Source organism: Cyprinus carpio, chromosome A25, assembly GCF_018340385.1.
Source record: "Cyprinus carpio isolate SPL01 chromosome A25, ASM1834038v1, whole genome shotgun sequence".
In the NCBI taxonomy this organism is placed as follows: domain Eukaryota; kingdom Metazoa; phylum Chordata; class Actinopteri; order Cypriniformes; family Cyprinidae; genus Cyprinus; species Cyprinus carpio.
The window spans coordinates 8312427-8339360 of NC_056596.1; the positions used below are offsets into that span (position 1 = coordinate 8312427).

General features: G+C 36.3%; 1 protein-coding gene across 2 annotated transcripts in view; it reads left to right on the forward strand.

Moving 5' to 3' along the window:
* The window catches only part of LOC109078844 (spondin-1-like), a 66663-nt gene extending 58944 nt beyond the window's left edge, over positions 1–7719 (forward strand). For both annotated transcript variants that reach the window (XM_042715280.1, XM_042715281.1), the window contains exons 12-16: positions 1424–1594; positions 1713–1880; positions 3644–3808; positions 4036–4299; positions 6536–7719. In XM_042715280.1, the coding sequence (XP_042571214.1) occupies positions 1424–1594; positions 1713–1880; positions 3644–3808; positions 4036–4299; positions 6536–6696 (929 nt within the window). In that variant the 3' untranslated portion in view covers positions 6697–7719. The remainder of the gene's footprint in view (positions 1–1423; positions 1595–1712; positions 1881–3643; positions 3809–4035; positions 4300–6535) is intronic.
* Positions 7720–26934: the final 19215 nt, after the last annotated feature.

Sequence of the window (26934 nt, forward strand, 5' to 3'; positions counted from 1 at the left end):
ATTCAACTAAAAAAGGTCTAAATTTTATACTTTTTAAGTGAAGAAGCATGAAACCCTTAATGAGTAACTTTTTATATTAGCATTCCTTTTTGTTGTGCAAAACATCATTTAACTAGGAGACAAAAGGCACGAATTGCTAGTTTGTATTTTTTGCTGTTTTAGTTTGAATTTGTATTTTTCTTTTAATCTTGACTCCAGAGCAACAAATATGTGAGATGTTCTAACATACTGAAGTTCAGATCTTAATATCAATAAGCAAAAATAATCACAATAAGATTCTTAGACAGTGCCTGTGACCTTTTCTGTCTGTCCACCATTCTTTCTCTCCTCACCTGGCTACTGGTGACATTTTCTCTTTATTTCTCTGTCTGTCGGCATATCTGCATCAACCCTACCTCTCCATCCTCTGATCCATCTGTTTTTCCACATCACGTCTTCATTCTGTCTGCTCTGATGTGAGGCTTTTAAAGATGTTGAAGGCGGTTGTTTCTCACCAGCACTCGCTATTGATTAATAGAACCTGCATCGCTTCGCGTAGACTCTCTTTTGTTTTTAATTAATGGGCCGTTAAGGGCCTGCATTGATTGAAAATCCACCATCCCATTGGCAGGCAGACACTGGGGCCTCTGGGGGCCCCATCAGGGCCATGTTTATTTACAGCTCTTATTAATGATTCACTTAGTTCTGCTTTATTAGGTAGTGCTTGCTGCTGGTCCCAAATGGGATCTGCAATACTACACTGGAGGCAAATCTATGGAGAGTCGCCCCATGTTCATCCATCCCATCTGATAACAAATCTATTTACAAGCTCTGCCTTAGAGATAATTGGAACAGCTGAGGTGAGATACAGCAAGGTTGGATCGGTCACTTTTATCACATCTGTCAGCACTTTATAAGGGGAGAAATGTGGAAGATATGAATGATGAACTGTAGAGCATGGCAGCATTAAAAAAGAATAGAGGACTGTAATCTTAGAGGATTATATGGGCAGGTAACTGCATTGAATTGCTGTATATAGCAAAGAGGGAATATCTTATATCTTACAAGAGGGAGTAACTTACATTTTATTGTATTTTAATAAAAATAATCACAGTAAACAAATTTTGTGGAAAGTGATATAGTTAATTATTATTATTAATAAATGCTATGCATTAAATATTACTTTTGATGTTAAACAATGTTGTTGAAATTATTGTTATTATTATTATTATGAGATTAAACTATGAATACATTTTTGTAAAATAATTAAATAACAATTTGCTCAGATTTCAAGAATTTAAGCATAAATCTTTGGATCAAGCTTTTTATGAGAAAAATAAATGTGGTCAAATGTATCTATTCACTCATCACCAGAACTGTACTTTTAGGAAAGATTTGTGGCATACAGTACCTCATTTGCATATGACTGTGTTCTCTTCCCTAGAGGCGTCCACCTGTATGATGTCAGAGTGGATCAGCTGGTCTCCGTGCAGCGCCTCGTGTGGAATGGGCATGAGGTCCAGAGAGCGATATGTCAAGCAGTTCCCAGAGGATGGCTCCAGCTGCACGCTGCCAACCGAGGAGACAGAGAAGTGTGTGGTCAATGAGGATTGTTGTAAGTTATATATATGTTGTGTTCGTGTTTTTATGAACGTTCAGTACAAGTATTTAGTCAAATAACTATCCTTAAGTCTACACAAGTAATGTTAGAGACATGTTTATGTGCGTTTCAGCACCCAGTAGCTGTGTGGTGACCGAGTGGGCTGAGTGGGAGCCCTGCAGCGTGAGCTGTGGAGTGGGGATGAGGAGGAGAGAGCGCATGATGAAGATGGAGGCCTCAGATGGCTCGCCCTGTCGAGTGCAGCTGGTGGAGGCAGAGAAGTGCATGATGCCTGAGTGCAGTAAGTATTAAGTCACGAAATGTCAATTCACTCAACTCAATCCAACACTTTCTCATGGGCCAGGCAAGATTCCCCGCTTCGCCAGGCTTGATTCATTACCAGAATTCCTTTGCTGCTAGTCGATTTCTAATTAGACCTGCTTGTCACTTGCCCCAGGTAGGGCTGGACCAGCCGTTCATAAGGCCTTATTTAAATTGAGGCATCAAGATCAAGCTTGGGATTTTGTAGTCACATAATATGACCTTTATTTATCTGCTAAACAGCTTTCAAATTTGTAAACAGAAGTAGTATTTAAACGGTGTACATTTCAGATTTAATGAGTAACATGCTTCAGACTGAACCTTTGAAATATGATACATAATCACAAAATATAAGAAATAATCAGGAACTGCATCTAAATTGGGGCAATAAATAAATACCAATACAACAGACATTTATAACACACATTTATGTTCTATTACCAATGCAACATTTATTTATTTGTTTGTTAGTCTGTTTGATTGTTTATAAATTATTAGTTTGTTTATTTATATTTTTCTATTTGTATTTAATTTTTTCATAGCAAAATTGTATGTATTTTAGTACAATCTGCACATTAAATATTACATTTGATGTTAATTATAATGTTGTCTAATTTAACAAAAACATCAATAATAATAATAATAATCAGAGATTCATTTTTAAATAATTTAAATATGATTAATCTACTGTGGATGAGAAAACCAGTAAGCATCATGGCAGTTTTGATCTGAATTCTATTTGTTTTATAACATTAATATTTTAAATATAATTTATTTGAATGGCTATACAGTATAAATCTGAAACATATGCTGTAAAATATACTTTAATTTATATATATATATATATATATAAACATACACCCTACATATAGATTATAGATAAACCAAACATAAAAGATTTATAAGTAATATTTAATTAATTTTTTTTTTTTTTTCACACTTTATTTAAAGGTCCAATTCTCACTATTAACTAACTAATAAACTATGACTTTTGCCTTATACCTCCTAATTTGCTGCTTATTAGCAGGTAGTAATGTAGTTGTTAAGTTAAGGGATGGGGTTGGATTAAGGGATATAAAACACAGAATGGTCATGCAGAATAAGACATTAATATGTGTTTTATAAGCACTAATAAACAGCCAGTGTGCTAGTAATATGTATGCTAGTTAACAGTAAAAATAGGTCCTTAAAATAAAGTGTTACTTTTTTTATGCTAGCAAATTTATACTTAATATTGAATTCGGTAACACTTTATTTTAGAGTCTCTTAACTAGTTGCTTATTAGCATGCATATTACTAGAATATTCGTCATTTATTAGTACTAATTAAGCACATTTTAATGCCTTATTCTACATCCCTAATCCTATCTAATACCTAAATTTAACTACTACCTTACTAACTATTAATAAGCAGCAAATTAGGAATTTGAGATAAAAGTTGTGGTTTATAGTGAATAAGTGTTCCCTGTTCTAGTGTTGTGTTGCCTTGAATTTATATATTCATGTATAACAGTTAATTTTTGTGTTTAGTGTGCTTCATCAAATGACTAGTACTTTCATAAAATTAAAAAAAAAAAAAAAAAACTAGTATGCACTAGATTATGTGGATTGCAAGTATATGCCATATAAGTCTAAAGCAGACTACAAATGTAGTATGCACTAGATACTGTGCACCTCTAAATTAGTATGACTTGGGGGTATGAACAGTAGTAAATGTTCATAACTTATGTACTCATGTGTGTAGACGAGGTGGTGTGTATGCTGTCTCCGTGGTCAGACTGGGGAGAGTGCAGTGTGTCTTGCGGTGTGGGCATGCGTTCCCGTCAGCGCATGCTGAAGACGCCTGTAGAGCCCAGCCTGTGTTCAGATGAACTCGAGCAGGTTGAAAAGTGCATGCTTCCTGAATGCAGTGAGTAACACACACACTTTGTTTATACCAAAGATTTTGTGTTTTCATGTAAAGCTAATTATAAATACTACAGACTAACCCTAATGTGATTTACCAACTGAAGACTTCCGTAAAGAGAGGTTTTGTGATATTTATTTCACAAAATGATGCCCAAATTGTAGTATATGCACAGAAACAAACAAATGGATAAAATGGTCCCTTTTTAATTCCTTCCATTCCTCCTCCAGCCACGGACTGCATGCTGTCGGAGTGGTCAGCATGGTCCGAGTGTAATAAGTCTTGTGGGAAGGGTCACATGATCCGGTCACGGATGGTCAAGCTAGAGCCTCAGTTTGGAGGCATGCCCTGTCCCGAGACAGTCCAGAGGAAGAAATGCAGGATCCGCAAGTGCACAAGAGGTTCCCGTGCCAGCGAGAAGAGGAAGAGACAGGAAGCTTCAGACAGGAGGAGAGCAAAACCGAGCAGGGAGTCTGTGGCAGAGGAGAGCTCAGGTCCAGAATTATTTAATATTTACTTATTACAAGTTTAGCTCTCTGTCAACCGATCATTCCTGGAAGCAGGATTTATGTTAATTGCTCATGGTTTGTGCAACTGAATTTGACTTGAATTTGATTTATCTGAGACAGTTATTCCGAAGAAGTCTTTGCAATCTTTCATCAGTATGTAATAACTTCAACAGTTCCTAAAGGGACATGGTGATGGAAAATAATATGAAATGGGACGGAAAAAACATTGTTCTCTCACAACTTTTGGCATTGTCTTGCAAAAAGATTCAACTAAGAATATTTTGCATTCTCATGTAAAACCTGTGTGTTCTCGCGAGAGACTCTACTCTTGTACATAATTACTTGAGTAAGCTGTACAGAGCTCCAAAAGGGACTTGGTGATTGAGGAAAATCAGGAAGGAAAAATTATATTTCAATACTTTTGCATTCATTTGCAAAACCTTTGGGGATACCCCAGGAAATTTTGCTTTTGATGATGAAAATAATACGAAGTGGTTGAGAAAACTGTATTTCAATACTTTAGCAAAGTTTCTCTATGGAACGCAATTTTTATTCTTTCTCTGTGGGAACATGTTTTGTGAGTGAACGCAAAAGCATTGAAAAAAAAAAAAAAACATTTTTATTACCATCTCATTTTCAAATAACCATTGGAATATGTCAAGATGATGTGAAATGCCATATTTTTACACAATCCAATCAGTTCCAAAGGATAAAATATTCCATTTCACACAGAAATACATGACATTACAGTAGTAAAATAAGTTTCTTGTCCCCCTTTTGAATATAAGTTAATTTCCTTTGTATATTGTTCCTGAAAAATCCTAGTCATCTGCCTACAGTGGAAGTATTTCACTCATCATGCATTCGCTTTAATAGGCAGAAAACTAATGAATCTGCTTTGATAGATACTTTATGATCAGACTCTAAAGCTTGCATTTGCATGTACCATTTATGGAGGCAATCCCAAAATGCATTGTAATTAGGTCTGAAACTTATGAAAAATAGTTTTGTGTAATTACAAGTTTACTAATTTACCCAATATTTCTGTGTTCTGTACATTTTAAGGTTACTAATTCATTTTAGACTCATAACTCATGGCATCTACACTACTGTTCAAAAGTTTGGGGTCAGTATGATTTTTAAAAAAGATAACTCTAATGCACACCAAGATTGCGTTTATTTGATACAATTTTTTCAGGATTCTTTGAAGAATAGAAAGTTCAAAAGAACATTTATTTGAAATAGAAATCTTTTGCATCATTATAAATGTCTTTACTATCACTTTTGATCAATATAATGCATCCTTGCAGAATAAAAATATACATTTCTTTAAAATCTTTAAATCTTACTGACCCTAAGATTTGAGTGATATTAGAACCTCATTCCAAATTATTCACTAATAAGGTACCATAAGAATTAAGATGCATCCTAACAAGGCAAAAATTCTCTTTATAAGCCACAAGGCAGCTTACTGTTTTGGAACAGAGACAATATTTTTTGTTATTGATCAAATTGCTCTCCTAAGCTCCCTGTAAACCTTCTGTAGTGCTCATGTGAATCGATCAATACATCCAATCTTTTAAAGCTCCGCCACTCTCTGTGAGCCGAAGCATCTCTTACACACACACAAACACACACGTATTGTCAGCGTATGATGAAGTGATTCAGTATCTCTACAGATGGTGATGTAGAGGATGTCGCAAGCTCACTGTACTAGGAAAGTCTCTCTGGTCTTGCCACTTATTCCTAAAACGTATGAACACACGCACTCATACATCACCTTTAACTGTGCTGTCCCCATCGGTTGCGCAGGACACTGGTGATATTCATTCTTGACACTTTACCTTGGTCACCACCAGCACGCTTCAGAAACCCTCCACCATCCCCAGCTCCACCTAAATAAATCTGCTATGGGGTAATTTCATGTATGTTATACATGGGGGTTATTTAATAAATGTTATATGTGCAGCAGCAGTATTTCCTGCATGCTCACAGCAGCGTGTCTGTGGATGTATTGGCAGTAGCAAGTCTCAGTACTTGCTCTGCCACTGCAGCAGCAGCGTAGCAGATCTATTCCACCAAAACCACCAAGATATTACCATGCTTAACTCTCCAAGAGTTTGTCATAACAGAACTTTATTGGTGAACTATTCCTTTAAAGAGCCAAATTCCCCCTTATACACAAAACCCCCCTTGACTTTCTTTTAATCTCTTCCAACAGCCTGTCCGATACGCTCATGGTCCAGCTGGACGGAGTGTACCAAACCATGCAGCGGGGGGATCCAAGAGCGTGTGATGAACGTAAAGAGGAAAGGCAAATCTTCACAGCCCAACCACTGCAAAAACAAGGAGATTCGCGTGTGCAATGTGCACCCGTGCTAAAAGTGACTCTCTATCACTGTAATACAATCACACACACCTCAAAACACACTGACTCCGCCCTTAAAGAGGCTGATTAGGGCAGAAACAGCATAGTTTTAACCCAAGGTTTCCAGAAGGTTCCCAGCGAGGGGTGTGTGTTCCAGCTTGTAGGGTTTTTAGAGTAACACACACGTGGACCAGGCCTGTTATCAGTGATTAGTTTTAGATGCCTTCTTAGCGGGCGTATATACTGTATCAATATATAACTGACACTTTTCTGTACCAACTTCACTAAAACATCAGTGTGCACTTCCTTTTTAACAATAATTGCATCTTCTTTTTATTTGTTATGCACAACCACCTTCTTTTTGGGTAAAGGTCGGCAGTCAAAACAGATATGTAGCATTTCCTGTAAACAAAACATGGTTTCCTACATCCCATAAAGATTTGGATGCAATCTTATACTGGGTTTTAAAGGAAAATAGGTCATGATGTGGGATTCGCAGACAGTTTCTAATCCTTGGCTGCCTCTGTTGAGTGATATCAAGGTGGGTCACCCACAATCAATGACCAGTTAATTCGGACAGTAAGTGTTTGGTGATGACAAAGGATTTTTTTTTTTTTTAAGGAAAATCTAGCTGAATACAGGCTTAGGGTAATGCTTTGAACAGCATATGGATAGTTTAACATTGTATTTCTGAAATAAAAAAGCACAGGTAAGCATGACCATTCAACCTTTTCTTGGTTTTATTTTATAAATCGTGATATATTAACTTTGAGTTGAAAATAGATTGTGACTTTTTATTGCATTATTAGATGTATAAGAGGCTAATGTTAAATATTAACTCATCTGTAGGGAAAGAAGGCATTTAAATTAGACTCTTTCTTACTTTTACTGTGGAATTTTGATATATTTAGCTTTAAAAAGTCTTGCCAAAGTCAAGTGTGGATTTTCTTCTTTTTCTCTGTTGTCCTCTCTACCTTTTTTTCTTTTCATCTGCTATTTTGGAATAAATCTTTACAATAAAAATGTATGTGACTAAATGGTTTGGATTGATTATTGCCTCACACACTCACACACACGCACACACACACACACACACACACATACACTCACACACATTCTTTTAAACAGTATTGCCTCTTATACTCTTTCCTGATCTAGGACAGTCTCTCTGTATAACCGCTAGGGGGAGACAGAGACTAAAGTTGCGATTACTGTGTAAATTTGTCACCAAGTGGCATAATTCAATTGCTCGACAAACGTGGCAGCAGGACGACACCTTAAAGGAATAGGTCAGCCAAAAATTCTGTCAATCACATTAATCTTTTTCTTTCTTCATATATGACAATGAATGGTGACTTAATCTGTCATTGCGTCTTTTTTGTGTTCTATGGACGACAGAACGTCATGTGGATTTGGGATGTCAAAAGGGCTGTATTTCAGTGTAGGTTTTTAATTTTTAATCTGATTCTGTGCTTTTAATTGGTGTAGATTTGGTTTTAGCAATGGATAGCTGCCAGAAACTGATAGCTCTGTGGGGCAAGGATGTGTCATATTTAGTGTCCGTTTTTATTACACTTTGGTAAAATCACAAGCTGAAGTGCTGCGCTGTTACACGGTAGTGGTGTACATTTATTAAGGTGTGAACTTTACACCCTGGTGCTTTTTAAACCTTTTATGAAACTCCTACTGTGAATTAGCTTGACAAGTAAACGGCCCAGAGGTTTTATACTCTAAACACAGGAGATTTTCCTCTCTTCCTAAACATGATGGGAGCAATTTACTGTTAGAACACATCGTGTCTCAGCTAGCACTGAGTACTGAAATTAATTAAACTTTGCCAAACACAGCAGCTTGGTAGTCATGGTAACACGCTCTGAAGCCTTAATATTTCTCACACATGAAACGACCTGGCAGTGGATTTAAGACCTACTATGAGAAAAGTTTGGCTTATGAATATTAATGAGACATGACTTTTCACAGGTGGCCTGCTTTAGTCTACTCAAAAATGAAAGTGGTCAGTTTATCAATAAAACCACAACGCCATAATATACGGGACAAAAACAGCAGTTACAACTATTATAATAGATATACATAGTATATTGTAGTAATAAACAAAATAATGTTTTATATATTATAAAAAGAAGTAAAATGTCACACAAGCATCTGCAAGGAAATGCTCAGGTTACTATAACGTAACCATGGTTAGTACACTTTTACTACAATAAAACTATGGTTAATTTTCATAAGGGATGAGGAAACTGCAGTTTACTCTGCTACTGAAGCCTGATTTCTTCACTTGCGTGTAGCTGCATAAAACAATGGCATTTCAACCCGCCAAAAGGTGTGGACCCGACCGCCAAATAAGTTGGCTCTGAGTGCCATTTTGTCAGAATCTTTCGTCTGATGTGACAGTCAGTGATTCGCATGCAGCCTCATAGCACGACAGCCTACACAACGCTTGTTCCCTTTATCTCAGGGAACCTAGGTTATGTTAGTAAATGGAGCATTCCCTTTCGAACTGTCTCTCCTGTTGCGTCACTGATCCTTATGGAGAACATGTCCAATAGTGCCGTGCTATAAGCAAGTGCAGAACAAAGAGCATACAAAGAGCTGCTCTGAGTGCCTTAATGGTCCAGAGCAATCAACATACACTCTAAAAGCCCGAACTGGGCAGAGTGGATTAGGACCCTTCTCACCTTCTGAATTAGGGAGTACTAGAAGGGTGGTGACTTGTGCTCTGAATGGAGTGGAGAGAACTTTCAGCACATCGCCATATAGGGCGATTGAGGACGACTCATTAGGCCCAAACTCAGGACAGGATGCAGTGACTGACAATGCTTGCAGGGCACCCACTTGCTTGCCCAACGCTAAAGCCAGAAGGAGGATGGTCTTAAGTGACAGGCATTGCAAGTCGGTCGACAGGAGCAGCTCAAAGGCAGGGCCCCGAAGTCGACCTGAGGACTATAGATAAGTCCAAAGTCTGCACAGAATGAGGACGAAGCGGAAATCTCCAAGCTCTCCTCATAAACTTAACGACTTGGTCATTTCTGCCGATTGACTGGCCAGCCACGAGAGAATGATTCGCACGATGGCTGCACACCACCAGAGAGGACTGACCAAGGGCATAAAGACGTCTTGTAGATGGGGCTCTAGCCTCCAAAATGGTTGCTGCAGTGACTCCCGTCAAGGGGCCAAACATGAAGGCTCCACAGCTCTGGCCGGGGATGCTGAATCATGGCCTTCGTTTGCAAGAGAAGGTCCGTCCACAGTGTTATTGGCCAGGGGGCTGCCAATAGCAGATGAATCAACTCGTTGAACCACATTTGATTCCTCCAGAGTGGGGCCACCAAGAGGACCGAACATCTGATTTTCCTGACCCATCTGATGTCCTGAGGAAGCAGGGCAACCAGGGGGAAGGCATACTGGTAAGCGTTGGGCCAGTCGTGGGCCAGGGCATTTCGCTGTTTCCAAAAGTAAATTGGGCAGTGGAAGTTGTCTTCTGAGACTAAGATGTCCACCTCTGCCCTGCCGAAGACAGACCAGGTCATTTGAACCATTTGGAGATGTAGTCTCCATTCTCCTGGAGCCACATTGCCCCTGGACAGCATGTCTATCCCTTGGTTCAGTCTGCCTGGCACATGAACTGCTCTCAGCGAGAGGAGTTTGCATTGTGCCCATAAAAGGAGGCATCGAGCCAAGATGTGAAGGGAGTATGACCTGAGACAGCCTTGGTGATTGATAAAGGCCACCTCGGTCATGTTGTCTGAACGGACCAGGATATGGTGCCCCCTTAAGGCCTGCAGGAGAATTTTCAGGGCTAGAAAAATTGGTGAGTAAGCGTTGCTCCAGGTTTGACAAGGAGCCAAATGCTGATCTGTCATGAATGTGAATGTGAGCATCGTTGTCCCGTACCAAAGTTTGAATGATACCTCTGAAGCGAGGTGGCCTGTGAGTGAACTAATATCATCTCCATGTAAACTACAAAAACCTGAATTTGTTGAAAGGGGATATCATGCACATGTGTATGACATGTGTGCAGGCACATAGTGTTTCTTTACAAAGTGACATCATCAACTACTGTCCTGGCATGCATAATACAGCATTTTTGCAGATTTGTGTAAACTGTGATTTTGTCAAAGTTGTCATCAACTTTTCAACAACGCACAGGAATTTTTTTTTTATTTTTTTTTTCATTTTTAGTACAGTTGTTGTTGTGTAAACATACCTGTAAGCATGGATTTTACCAAAACTGAATTCAAGATTCCTTTCCTGTAATAAAACGATAAAATTCACTTGAACTGATGTTATGTATTTATCTGAATTGGAACTAAATTTAATTCTAAATTGGATACTCATTGTTTAATTATGTTAATTGGCATGATACATTCTTACCTAAAATGTTATATTTGATTTATTCTGATCTCTTCTGAAATCCTTATTCCTAGTAGATCTAAGAGTCTGGTATTACCGCAAATCTTTGTTCAGGATTTATCATACAAAAGGTTCAGTGAATGGAGCATGGAGCACATCATCTGAGACCTTTTTCGATTTCTGACTATCACTGCCTTTCTAAGTTGCAGTTTTCGTAAGTAAACAAAAACTATGCTTTTTGTTATGAACAAGCAGAGGTAGATACTCACCCTGCATCCTCTGTCTAAGACCAGAACTGATGAGTTTGTGTCCGTGAGACTGCGACCAGCCGGCGTAAGTTCTCTATGCGATACTGGGTCCCTAATGAACGAATAACTGAATGTATGGGATGTTCGGCATAATCAAATTAATCTAAATTAATACATAATTAATATTTGTGATCAGTTCTTAATCTAAATTTAATAATCACTTGAAATTGGAGTCAGATTAAACACGGAGCTAGACTAAAATTTAAACTAAATCCTGATAAACTAAGTGTGCAAGTTAAATACCTACAAGCATTATACCTTCGCCCACACCATTGGATTACGTTGTTGGGCCAACTTGGTGGACTTTACATACCCTAAGATTCCCAACTTTGGAAATTCAGTTAAAGTACTTCTGAACCATATTTATATATGTCAAAAGAATTATTAAAGTGTATTTTGACTCTAAAGATATTTTGATGTCATGCACTACAACATTAGGAGGACAGTGAGTCAGTTCAAGTTGCCTGACAGTGTTAAATGCTGCACATTCGTTACTTGTTTTTCAGTGAAACTGGTTTCTTTCAGAGATGTTTCCTCTGCATTCAGTTTTATTTGAAGGTTTTTCAGAGGTTGCAACCCTACTTTAAAGAGCATGTTACTGTCGGTGGGTTGGTAGAGACAGCCTTGATGTGTGGGGGAAAGATGTGGATGAGTTTAACATTATATATGTCTATATTATAAAATATACAATATTATAAAATGATGGAAACCATGGGAACATAATGGTCGTACTGTGGAAAGACCATGAAGCAGAGAATAATGTGCAGGGTACAAGGTGTTGAGATGTTGGTAATCCATGAAACACATTTTATAAAACATTATCTGCATCTATATGTACATAAAAGATGTTTCCTGGAGCCTTTTGTGAATTGAATGCTCAGTTGCAAGGAATGAAGAATAGCAAAATTAGTATTGTGGGTTTTCAAATGTCACAATGCATTTCACAAAAAGAAAATTTGAAATGTTAATCCTTAGGCATTGGACAGAAGGCCATTAAATCTCTTGAGAACAAAAGAACGCAATTCTGCTTTTATAATCAATTCAAAAAGGTGCCACAAACAGCCCAAAGCAAGAAAGGAAAATATGTAGATTGTATCTTCTGCTATATGTTTAGATGTTGTGTATTCAGGTTAATTTTTCTTTGTTTGATGCACCTAAGTTTTTTTCAGCTGAATCGTAACAGGATTCATTACTCTTTAACATGTTGTAAATTGTAGCCATCTGGTGGTCAAACCACTGATGATTCTGCAACTGCAACTTGATGGATTTGTCACAAACACTATACTTTCATAAGATGTTAATTGATGGTTCCTAGATTTTTGGATGTTTTTATCAGCTGTTTGGACTCTCATTCTGACGGCACTGCAGAGGATTCATTGGTGAGCAAGTGGTGCTAAACTTTTTTAAAACTGTCCTAATGAAGAAACAAACTCATCTACATTTTGTATGGCCTGGGAGTGAGTACATTTTCAGCAAATTTTCATATATGAGTGAACTATTCCTTTAAGTTGTGGTCACATTTACTATTGGAAAATTTTCATGGTCAAAATCCAGTAGTTTTAAGAATCCATGTGATTGGGAATTTCTTCTGCATGAAGATTTCATAATGAGTTGTTCAGACAAATACACAGACGAACTGACCTACAAAAGACTGCTTGGTTTGAAAGTGATTTGTGTGTGAGCAGTGCTTTATAGGTCGTAAGAATTTCAAAAACCATTTTTTGAAAGTGACAGCCAAGTACAGTATGGTGTCCCATACTCTGAATATGTGCATTTTTCCCATCCAAGTGCACACACAGAGGTGTTAGTAGTAAACACACACACACACCTGGAGCAATGGGCAGGCATTTCTGCTGCTGCTCTTGGTGAGTTTTGTTGCCTTGCTCAAGGGCACCTCAGTTGTGGGTAATGAAGGTGAATGAGAACGCTGGACATTCACTCCCCCACCTACAATTCTCACCAGTGCTGAGACTCAAACCCACAACCTTCAGGTTACAAGGCCGGCTTTCTAACCATTAGGCCACAACTGCCCCTAACTGTTATTCTTTTAGCAAAATTGTAGGCATAATTTTGCTAAATTGAGTGCACCTTTAGATGGACAATGCTTCAGATGTCACATTCTTTTGACAAAAATAAAACAAACTTTTCAATACATTTTTGACACAAGCTTCGAGTCGAACGTAACATCACTAATTGTTAACTCAAGAACCTCTCAGACTGACTGAGTTAACAAATCATTCAGACCTGTTTTGTGAATCGTATCGAGCTGTTCATTAAAAAGATCTAAACCTGATTTGCAGGAACATCTAAAATGGTATTGGCTGTATGAATTCTGTGGTCCCCTGTGTTCTTCTGTTCAATTTATAAGTCAGTTGACTTTCATTGTTGTATGTTGTCCTTAGAACACTTGCTGGTGCTCTTAAAAGCTTCAGTCTTTACAAATCTCATGTTTGCTGGTGCAGGACTTTTAGCGGTTTTATTTCACTCAACCAGATGCTGGTCTTGAGTCAAGCACAGAGAAGAACATTTATTTTTGGCACAGGGAAACAGAGGTAGATATTCTTATTTCAAGATGACTGTAACTATTTCCTTCTTCGTATTTATTTATTTATTCAAATACCTGTGCATATAATGCGTCTCCCACATGACTGGTGATTTTTACATTTCTGTGTTTCTTCATATAGGGTTGGAGTGGCTTCAATTGCATCCTTCATCACAGGTACACAGTACAGAGCAGCAGGTAGGAGCTATACAATGAACATTTCTGAATATAGCATTCTTTGTTCTGTTCTAATCATTTCAGGCCTGGTTAGTTCTGTTCTGTTCTGTTCTACTTTATTATTTTTTATTTTTTTTTGTTCTATTTGTTTGATTCTGTTAATCATTTCTGTTTTTTTTTTTGTTTTTTTTTTGGTAACACTATTTTAAGAACCTATTCTTGCTATTAACTAATTGCTTATTAGCAAGCATATTATTATCATATTGGCTGTTTATTAGTACTTATAAAGCACATGTTAATGCCTTATTCTGCATGACTTTATTCTAGATCCCCTAGTCTGACCCCAAACCTGAACTTAACAACTACCTTATTTACTATTAATAATCAGCAATATAGGAGTTTATTGTGGGAAAAGTCATAGTTAAAAGTGAATTATTATATTCAGTTGTTTTATTATATCGTTCTGTTTTGGATTCCACTCTGGTTGTTCTATTTTATTCTACTCTATTTGGTTTCTGTTCTACTCATTTTTTTCTGTTATATTGTTCTGTTTTATTTGTTCAATTATGTTTTGGTTCTTTTCTGTTATTTTTGCTTTCATTGTGTTCTTTGTTTGTGTTTATTTGTTATTATTTTTTTCATTACTGTTTGGGAATATTATGCTATGTTTATTTAGATTTGTACCATTATGTTCTACTCTGTTTGATTCTGTTTGTTTGTTTTGTTTGTGTAAAGTAGGGAGGCATAACGACACAGTAGTGGATCCAAATGCAGGCTTTTATTAGAATCATGGTCAAAACAGAAAACAGGTATAATCCAGGGCGAGACAATAGAGTAATCCAGAAAACAGGCGATAGTCAGGGCAGGCAACAAACAACAAGAAATCAGAAACAGTCAAGGGTCAAAAACCAGGCAAGGCAACAAGGAACAAGGAACAAGGAACACACTGGAACTAGGGAACGCTACAGGCTAGCAAATACTGAGCAATGAATGAATGAATAACCAGGCTATAAATAGGGTGAGAATGATGAGGTAACAAGACACAGGTGAATACAGTCGGTGATTGATGAGTCCAGCAAAGAATTATGGGAAATGTAGCCTGTAAAAGTGACAAGAGTCAGGGGTCCAGTGCCCTCGAGTGGAGTTCATGGGCACTCCAGCTGGAGATTGTGACAGTTTGTTTGTTTTTATTCTATTAATCTGTTTTGTTTGTTCAATTCCATTTAGGTTCTTTTCTTTTCTGTTTGCTTCTGTTTTTTTATTTATTCAATTTCTGTTCTTTTTTTTTTGTGAAGTTTTGTTTCATTTTTCAGTTCTGTTTTGTTCTGTTCTGTTGTTCTTTTCCTTTCTGGTATACTATTCTATCATTTCATTTTGGTTGTTCTATTCTGTTCTATTCTAATTAGTCTAAAGTTTATTAAACCAACGTCCTGGAGTTTCAGTTACGTATCTGTATATATTCATGTACAGTAGCCTACTTAAAGATCCCTGTGTTTAAATGTGTATGTGTATGCATGCATTTCTAACAATGGCACATCCTTGTGATTTTACAGGTCGCTGTATGGTATTGCACTCTATTAAAGTTTAATAAGTAAGTGCAGGGAGGCGGGGGACAGTCAAGTCTTCCTGCTGCTCTTCCCTGTGAATGCCACCATAGTTAAGACATCTTTTATTCATGTGTTGACTTTTTCTAGCGTCTTTGTACTCCATTATATCAGATCCCACTGAGCATCACCGTCACCAGCCACTCTGCTCAAGATGAACATTTTCTGCTAAGTTGTCATATGCATATCATTGTTTAAAAAAATACAGGACTAGGAAACGGTTATTATCTATGATGTGCAACATGCTACTTGGTTTATTTTTCATCCAGAAGACAAAGGGTCACTTGTTAAACACACTAAACATGTTTCCATCACATGCGACACAGGCCTAGGGTTGCCAACCATTCCGTATAATACGGAATCATCCCGTATTTAAGGCATCAAAGAACCGTTCCATATGAAAGCCATCTGGAAGGCAGTTTGTCCCATATTCGCAGGTATACAGTATGACCACATAGACCATATGAAACTCTAAATTGATGATTACAAATTATTTTTGGATAAATCATTGTTTTATTGGCGAACGTAGCCATTTGAGGACCATTTAAGATATTGCAGAATCCCCCTAACACCTGGTCGTTCCCGCTTCACAGCGAGTGGGACTCGGCAGATGTGTGTAATGTGTGACTTTTTTTTTATGACATCAAAATTCTTTTTAGAAATGTTGTACATAGATTAAGCAAAACAAATGTGATTATTTCTGAGAAACTTTTATACACATACTTAACTACAGACATGGACATGCGTTGTGGTACAGTACAAATATTTTGAGCATCCGTTATTCTGTCCCTTATTTTCCTATAAGGAATCACAATTGTCCCTTATTTTCCTTTTCTGAAGTCGAAAGTGCCCTGTGTTTAGTGTTTTTTTTTTTTATGCAAAAGTGTGTGTTTTGTGAATGGTATGAATATCCCGTAAGACTGTATATTTTAAATGCATATATCTGCTAAAAGTGAATTTCTTCAACTTTCAGGAGCATGCTAGCATATAGATGCTCTTTTGATATTTCTTGAAAATGGGCAGGTCATTCCACCAGCATGGAACAGTTAAGGTAAAAATCTGTGAAAGTGATTTTGTGCCTCTTTGGGATGGCACTAATGTGCCGTTCACTTGCAGAATGCAAGCTTCTGGAGGGCACGTAAGTCTGATTTAGTGAATTTAGGTAAATAGGTGCAGAGTCGGTGGTTGTTTTGTAGGCAAACATCAATGCCTTGAATTTGTTAGTCAGTGCAAATTGATGAACAGAGGCGTGACATGCACTCTTTTTGGCTTATTTAAAACTACTCTTGCTGCCACATTCTGGCTTAGTTGCAGAGGTTTGATAGAACTGGCTGGAAGACCTGCCAAGAGAATGTTGCAATAGTCCAGCCTGGACAGAACAAGAGCTTGAACAAGGAGTTGTTCTGATCGAAAGGGCAAGATCTTCCTCATGTTGTGTATGGCAAATCTGCAGGACCTGGCAGTTCTTAACAATGTGGTCTGTGAAATTCAGCTGATCATCAGTCACAACTCCAAGGTTCCTGGCCTGTCCTGGAAGGTGTTATGGTTGATGGATTTCAGAAAAATCGGACAAAAACATTGGTGAAGAACATCGCCTGTTTGCAGTGTGATCGGAAGGTACAGTAAAAGTTATTTCCATATTCTGGTGGTTGGGAGCAGATCTACTGAACACTCGAAAGAGAGTTTTTTATGATTCAAAAAGTAATTGAGATCTGTAGGAAACTGTATTTTCAAACATTGATAATAATACAACTCATTGTTTGCTCCCCAGACATACACATTTGACGTTTTGTGTTCCCTGCCATTTATTCCTTACATTTTCTTTACTTGTTCTTAAAAAGGTCTAAAACCTGCAGAAACCCTGCAAAGCTATAACAGAAATGGATGAAAAGCTCAAAACTCCCACTTTAAGTTTTTTGTGGAAGTTTCATGATGGACTGAGTGAATTAAGAGTAAGGTGAACTCAAGGCTGAACTTTTAAGATACTAAGATACATTTGTTTGAGAATATTTGGAGATGAAATGACCCAGTCCGTCTGGCTATTTTCTTCTTTTCCTCCCGCATTTTTGTTTAGACTGCATTATCCGACACTTGATTTTTAAATGAACGTGATCATCTCCCAGTAGCTTTGTAAATTATTCTGTCACTCACATTTGTTGAATAAGCTGTAACAGTGTAACCAAAAATAGCATGCTTTCTATGCCGCATCCTTGAGAGATTTCACAAATACCAACATATGCCACAGTACTGATGCTGAGGTGACATTTTGCATCAGTTTGAAAAATTACTTTAGGTGATATTTTATGATGCACAATTAAAGAAGGGTTGTTTTTCGAGGAATCAAGGCAGAACATCGTGGGCTTATTTAACGAGTTGCCATAGAAATATTCTTTAAAGAACTGCAGCCATAGGTACATAATGATCTTTTAATAGTCACACCATTTTTAGAGACAATAACATTTCACCTATATGAACAAGAGGAGAAGAAAAAATGTATTAAAATGTTATTCCATATAAATATTCCTAGAATTATTAAAACAACACAACAATTAGAGCTGGACTCTCAAATTAATTATTTTTATCATTTTCATTTTGAAAATAAACCATGCAAGCATCAACAAATTGACTCCTTATGTTAATTATGTCATATTGCAGTGGACACAGATTCCCACCTGAGTAAACCCAGCTGCTCTGACAGACTTCAGCAGCCATTATTTATTTTTTAACCTCATTACGGATGACACAAATGGCTCCTTCGGAAGAGGGGCTGTTGCCATAGTAACAGAGTGCAAAAGTGCCACAATGACCTCCTATGGGACATGGCCTTTCTAAGTTTTTATTCTGTTATACACATGGTCAAGTGATCACCGTGGACATGCGGCCTACATGATGTAATATGACAGTGTACCCGCGACATGATGTCATTGGTCAGTGAAAACAGAAAAACAGAGTTTGACCTGATCGAGTTGCTCTTAGAGGGGCAGATACCGTGTTTGTTTCATTCTAACGTGATTTATGAAGTGGTTGAATATATAGACTCTGTGTTACCATCTTTATTTGTTCTTCTGGGGGCTCGACTGTAATGACAAACAGTGTGGTGAGTTTCAAGTCAAAGGCCATAATCATGTGACAGTTAGGCACCTTGGATTTTATTGATGATAAACAAGGAGCCCGCTGGGATTCTGGGAAAAAGTGTGGATCGTGTTATTCATTTTAAAAGTACTTTTGACCAAGATAAAGATTGATTTGTACCTGCTTATAATCTGATAACTTTTTCAGTAGAAGAACCTTAAAGGCACAGTTTTCCCAAAAAAGAAAATTTGATAATTTACTCATCCTAATGTATGACTTACTTCTGTGGAGGAAAAAGTAATTAAATTAAATTCAATTCAAGTTTATTTGTATAGTGCTTTTTACGATAAAAATAATTGCAAAGCAACTTTACAGAAAATTAAGTTTCTACAATATTTAGTAGTGGCTTATCAGTGGTGACTGTCAGTTTATGTGCATACGGCAGAAATGTTCAGAAAAAAAAAAAAATGTAAACAAACAGACAATTAATGCTATTAACAGCAATTATGCAATCAAACTTATAGCAAAATGTGGTAGTTTCATTATTTTAGCAGAATGTCTATGGTGCACTTTTACATATAACAGAATGGTGATCAAGAATTTTCAGTGAATAACACCTTAAATCATCATAGAAAGCATAAAAAATGTCAGTTTTTCACACAGAGCATTGTATGATTTAAGAAGACTTGGAATATAAGATCAGTGATACGGACTACTTTGATTATAATTTTTTGTCAGTTTTGCTTTTATGTTATTTCTAGAGTTCAAGACTTCTATGTAATTTTTGGAGTTTGACAGTGTTGTTGTTCTTAACTAAAACTAAAACTATTCAAATTTGTTTTTGTTGATTGAAATAAATCTGAAATACTTTCAATGAAAAACTTAAACTTAAAAAAAGAACTTAAATGAAAGCTAGAAATGTTACCTTGGCAACCAAATTAGATAACATAAATGACTAAAATGACTCCTTTCACAAAAGCAGGTCATGTAGGTTTGGACAGAATTTTCATTTTTTGAGTAAACTATCCCTTTAAAAAGAAAAAACAAAAAGTGCTATTAAATCCAGTTTGGTTTAAATGATGAAGTTGTACTGATGTTACTGTTGTGCATTTGCTTTGGTTTTGATTTCTAAGCATATTATCTACAGCAGTGGATTGATGGTATACTGTGCCATAAATTCACACATTGTTTCTTAAGCCAACTGCGTTTGTGCCTGTGGAGCTGCTGAGAGAGGAGCAAATGCAATCTCAAAGAAATCTGAATTACATCATAAATTCCATTTGGACATACAGTATATATGCCATGAAAGATGATCAAGTGCATAGAGATCAAAGCAGCACTACTGAGCGCTTTTATCTGTGTAATATATGTGAAATCTTTCCTACCTGAAAATACAAATCAACAGTATTGTAAAAGTTTGTAAAAGAACTAAAAAAGGTTTAATAAATTATATATATATACTGAAAATTTTTTTTTTTTTTTTTTTTTTTTTTAATAAATAGATATATATGGCCAGTTTAGTAGTCATCTTGCACCTATAGTGAGAAGTATTGGTGTGGCTTCAGTAACGGCAAAAAAATTAAGTTGCTGAAACCATTGCAGGAAAAAATATTCAGTTATTCAATGAGAGGAGGTGTCAATAACAGGAGGGTTACCCAGGCTACATCTACATTGATCCAGATACATTTAAAAATGCATCTTTTGCTCCATGTTTGGCCTTCTGTCCACACTTCTGTCCAGACAGCGTTTTTGTCTAGCAAACACAACTTTTAATGATGCAAGTTTAGTCATGTGAAGCATATTGTACCTATAGTTATCCAGTTATACCAGCATGTGTCAGCTATGTGCTATTCACTTACACAGTGTTGCTAAAATAATTGTTACTTTGATTTCTCTCACTGTTTGTCAGTGGGTGAATGCAGTAGTAAAGTCTATACCAAAGGAATGAACGTGACTGTAGCACATGGCAAACACTGAGGACTTATGATATAGTGCTGTGTGTGTGAGAAAGCAGCAGCTTGGAGTTCACAGGACATTGACCAATACAGAGATTTGCTAGTGAGGAGTGTGGGAATGGACAGTACTAATGACTGGCTTTGATTGAACTTTAAGTGGGTGTTTACAATCAGTCATTTCGTGCATTTTGATTGGATTGCTATCTGACTCAGCGTGTACATTACATAAACACACACAGATCACAAGTTCACTGTTGCACTAATAGAAGTTTGGGAGCCAAGGTTATTACTGTAAACTAAAACTATTAAAAACATTTGTATTAACTGAATTAAAATAATGATTGTATTTATATATATATATATATATATATATATATATATATATATATAGATAGATAGATAGATAGATAGATAGATAGATAGATAGATAGATAGATAGATAGATAGATAAAATAGAAAAAAAATAAAACGGAAAAATAGAACTAACAATAACACTGAAATAATGAATGAAACCCAAATAGAAATATTAAAAATAACAAAAAGCACATAACAAAATTACAAAAAATTACAAACAAATTTAACTATATTGAAATGAAATAAAAATAAAAATATTAGATTTAAATATGAAAATAGAAAAATAAATAAAGCCAAGTCAAAATATTAATAACAAATAGTACAGTGTATAAATAATAGTTAAATAACACTGTTAGGAGCTCAAAGATTGTGAACTATTTTTTATTTTATTTTTATAAATTTGTGATATGATAATTGGTTAGAAACATCTGAATGATCATTTTTTTAAAAGAATTGTAGAATTCCAATTTATTAGTGAAATAAGGTCTGTGTTTAACAATACTTAAATTCACTTAAAATGACTTAAGAATGTTCCTGTTTTGTTCCATAATATAAATTACACACAATCATATCTCAAACATGAATTTTAAAAACATAATGTTTTAAAATCAGAAGTTGCTAACAAAATGTATTACTGTTGTGACAGACAATCCATCTTGACAACTTTATGAACATTCGAATCAAGGATGAAATCATAGAGCACAATAAAAGAGGATGTCACAGCATTTCATTGTGCTTATACAAGATTTATCAATATAATGGTCAAGGTTATGCTCTGTGTAGCTGTCAGAACACTCCACATAGTCTTCAAACAAGCAGAGTGTGCCATGTTACATAAGTGTGCTCTGTCAAAGCTCTTTCTGAACGTTCTTCAATAAAAGCGAATATGATCAAACCCCAATCTAACGTCTTGTGGCTACTGATAGACATGTGAGGGTGTGAGGCTTCTTTTTGCTTCAGCCAGCAAATAGCACACTTGAATAATATGTGATGCCCCCTGGCATCAACATGTCCAACATTACAGACTCATTTGAACCTCCCAGGACCCCACGTTTGGTATTGCATCATGCTATTGATGGTTAAGGGGGGAATAGCAGAGGAATAGCCTGCAGCTGGCTAAGTTCATGAAATCACAACACAGAATATTTTTTGTCACTTTAAGATCAAAATGTGTTGAGTAGTGTGTTTATAGGCTAAAGAAACCTGCCCATTAACAAACGCAGGCAGTATGTGCTCGTTTTTAATAGTACCGTCTGGCAAAACACCATCAGTCATCCGCCAAACCATGATTAAAATGGTTGCAAATGCAACAAAATAAAATCTTTGCATCACTAATTTAAAATTGGTAATGGTAATTGCAACTTTTATCTCTTATCTCTCGATTTTATATCTCTCAGTACTAACTTTTTTCCTCTGAATTGTGTTATAAACTTGCAATTGCGAGTTAACTTCTCGCAATTCAGACTTTTTTTGTGATGGAATCGCAACTCTTTTTTCTCACAATTTTGACTTTTTTTCTAGCTGTGTTTTTCTCAACAAAAAAAAAGAATTGCGAGAAAAAGTGAGAATTGTAAGATATAAATTCAGAATTGTGAGAAAAAAAGTAATTTGAGAGTATCTTCAACAGTCTGTGATGCCTGATTAGCGAAGAAATTACTCTTTCAGACCGTTTTTTTCCTAATGAGTCAGTCAGAAAGATTCACAGTCATAAATTTGCTTGTTGAGTTAATGTCTTGATTAGACTCACTCTGTCAGTGAATCGCTCAAAACCATTAGAGATTTAACAATTGACTTCCTTACCGAGTCATTTTTCAGTAGCTATGTCATCTCTGAGATTCAAATTTATCTGTTTTAGTCTATTTATATAGAGATGGACCAATGAAATTTGGGATTTACAAGCCTGTTTTGACTGCACTGATTGCAGTGTTTTTGAAGCTGCTGCCACTGATCTGGATGAGCTCACAGATTCTGTAACATCATATATCAGTTTCTGTGAGGATATGTGCATTCTTACCAGGACTTATATAACATACAACAACGATAAGCCATGGTTTACAAGCAAAACTCAGACAGCTTCGTCAGGCTAAAGAGGAAGCCTACAGGAGTGGGGAAAGAATCTTGTACAATCAGGCTAAGAACACACTGACAAAAGAGATGAGAGTGGCTAAGAGGAGCCACTCTAAAAAGCTGGAAACCCAGTTTTAAGCAAATGACCCTGCTTTAGTGTGGAAAGGTCTGAAAGACCTCACAAACTACAGCAATGAGGCAAATTAACAACTCGCTGAAGACCTGAATGAGTTTTACTGCAGATTTGAATTTCCCAGTCTCACACCCCACACCTATTCTGACCATCTCTCTATACAACCATCAACACCCCCAGCAACCCCCCTGGTGTTGGCTTATCTGAAGGTCATCACTGGACCCTTACTGAACTACCTGCAGTTTGCTTACCAAGCAAACAGGTCAGTGGATGATGCAGTCAATATGGGACATGGGGTTAAGCAGCTGCCTGTCTGGTGCAGTCTTATCAACCTGGAGCTGAACATGCTCAAAACAGTAGAGATGATAGTGAACTTCAGGAGAAGTCTTATCAACCTGGAGCTGAACATGCTCAAAACAGTAGAGATGATAGTGAACTTAAGGAGATTCTGGATCATGTTTAGATATGGCTTCTTTTTTTACCTATAGAGTTTTAGCCAGCAACAGCGAATGGCACGGTGGATTGTGTTCACAACAATGTTTTCTGGAAGTATTCCTGAGCCCATGTTGTGATTTCAAACTCTTTGCAATTTTTCTCTGAGAAACTCCTTTCTGATATTGCTCCATTGGGGAATTGGTGATCCTCTGCCCATCTTGACTTCTGAGAGACATTGCCACTCTGAGAGGCTCTTTTTATACCCAATCATGTTGCGAATTGACCTAATAAGTTGCAAATTGGTCCTCCAGCTGTTCCTTATATCTACATTTAACTTTTCCGGCCTCTTATACCTGTCCCAACTTTTTTGGAATGTGTAGCTCTCATGAAATCCAAAATGAGCCAATATTTGGCATGACATTTCAAAATGTCTCACTTTCAACATTTGATATGTTATCTTCTATTGTGAATAAAATATAAGTTTATGAGATTTGTAAATTATTCCATTCCTTTTTTACTCAAAATTTGTACAGTGTCAAAAATTTTTTGGAATTGGGTTTGTATATATATATACAGTATATATATATATATGTATGTATAGTATATATATATATATATATATATATATATATATATATATATATATATATATATATATATATATATATACATACATACAGTATATATATATTATATATATATATATATATATATATATATATACATATATATATATACAGAGCACTGAACACCAGGACATCCAGGCAGCCAGGCACATATACAGTATATATATACATACAGTATATATGTTTGTGTGTGTGTTTTCATATTTTTGTTTTTTTTTGTCTGTGTGTTTTTTTCCTCGTATGTGCAAACATACTTGGCAATAAAGCTCTTTCTGATTCTGGGTCTGATTAATCAGTATAGCTGGTTTAAATAATACAATATATAAATAAAAATTGTTCTAAAAACATTAAAATATTAAAAAGTTGTGATGATTGTTTCATTGTAATGTTGACTCTAAGGGAAACTTAAGGAATAAGCATAATAAGACTGTTGACATAGGAATAAGCATAGTAAGACTGTTGACATAATACATTTTACATAACAGAGTGACACTGATATGGCACAAATACAATCAAGATGAGAACGACAGCTAAAATTTTACCTAAATAATCTATAGTTGAACAACATCCTAGTTTTTATAACTTAAATTGTCATAGTATACTAAAACAACCATTCAGAACAGTGCCCAGCAGTGACTTTTGTTAAATGGTAAATAAACTGCATGCAATGAACTAAAGTGCTTCTGAACAATTCTTTTTATTGAACTAAATGTCATTTGACTCCTAGATGGCTCATTTTTTAGTCTGGTGTCCTCTCTGTGAAATTCGTATCTCATAAAATGCATCCCTAAAGACATCTTAAAGTTAGTCAGAATCTTTGAACATCAACGCTACCAAGCAAACAATCCCTTTTTGTTCTATAAAGACAAAACAGAGCACATAAACTAGCCATTAAGGGAAAAGAAGGCCAGCCGTACTTAGCCGTGTCTCTGACTGCTTTCTTTCAAAGCGACTGAACATCTGTAGGGAGACATGACCGGTCTCTAGATTAGTCCCGTATGAATAATCCATCAGGCAACACAGAACTATCACAGAGAACAGCTCTGTCTGTTGACTCTGTGGAGAATGGCTGGCACTCACAAAGTGTGAGAGCTAATTAAAACACAAAATGTGGCACCACACTGCCATAGATAGGAGCAAAAAGAGAGAGGGGTAAAAGGAAAGCTGGGGTGAGCAATCTTCACATCTCATTAGCCTTTATCCTTGGATGTGGGACAGTCTGCACTTGTCTTAGCTTTGACTTCAGTCATTGTATATCTTGTCACATTGGTTAATTGTTTATGTCGGAACACATGCAGAGTCTGTGTGGAGTTTGTGTCTATTAGCTGCAATGGATGGGTCCAGAGGAAGTGAAGGGTGAGGAGAGAATCCACTTTAAGTCTTCTGATGTTGCCTTGGAGCGTGAGCTCTAGATGCCCGAGTCTTTGTACATGGAGCGAGAGAAGCCTCTTATTATTCCACTACAGGATTATTTGGATTGATATCGGATCTGAGCTGCTGACGACGGTATTAAATAATCCATCAAGAAACTGGGAATATCTTTCTCACAAGTATCTTAGTTCATGTGTAGACAGCGTAAAGTGCACTGAATGTAAAGCTCTGCATAAGTGTTTATATAGCTTTTCATTTCATTTCATAAGGTCATTTAGAAAAAAAATACCTTTTTTTATGTTAAACACAAGTTGTTGTTTTTTTAAGTGACGACCAAGCGGCCGACAGTGAGTTTACCACGGAGATGGCGAGTCAGAATTGTCAGCTTCATCTTTGCAGAAAATAGTTTATTGATAAATAAACTATTTTCATTTTTGGGTTAACTATCCCTTTAAGTTAATGAACAATAAAGCATGTGATGCCTGACTCACTAACAAATGACTCTTTCGAACAGGTTCTTTTCAATGAATCACACAATCAAGCCAAGGCCTATTTATGTTTTTAAAAAGTAGCTATATATAGCTGCATCTATATCTATCTATCTATCTATCTATCTATCTATCTGTCTGTCTATCTGTCTGTCTGTCTGTCTGTCTGTCTATCTATCTATCTGTCTGTCTGTCTGTCTGTCTGTCTGTCTGTCTGTCTGTCTGTCTAGCCTATCTATATAAATTACAGAATACCTTAAAAGATTTGCCTACTCAAATAAAAAAATATCGTAATTTTAACTAAAAAAATTAATGTAAAAATGCTACAAAAATGAAGCCTATATAACATTTATATATAGCCTTTGTATATAGGCTATATAAATGAATAGTCTATATATTCAGCATATTTGAAGTGATAGCATAATTTAATTACACTATTAAATACTTCACTGTATTTTCAAGTTCTACAACAATTAGGCTATGTGTTTTTAATCGTAAATTTAACCACAACGACATTCAAATTTAGCTTCAAACCCTTTTTATTTGTATTTCGTCTATACTTGCAACTGTCAGGCCTCTGTCATTGTTTAACAAAAACGTTGATCTCTGAAACCATTTTGGAAGTTTTTTTCCCTCTCTCTCTCTCTGTTTACTCATTCTTAAATTTCTCTCCAACTTGAATTATTATGGATTTGAGGAGCACAAGAGGGATTTTGTAGCCAAATGATCCCGTAATAGAAGTCTGTGGA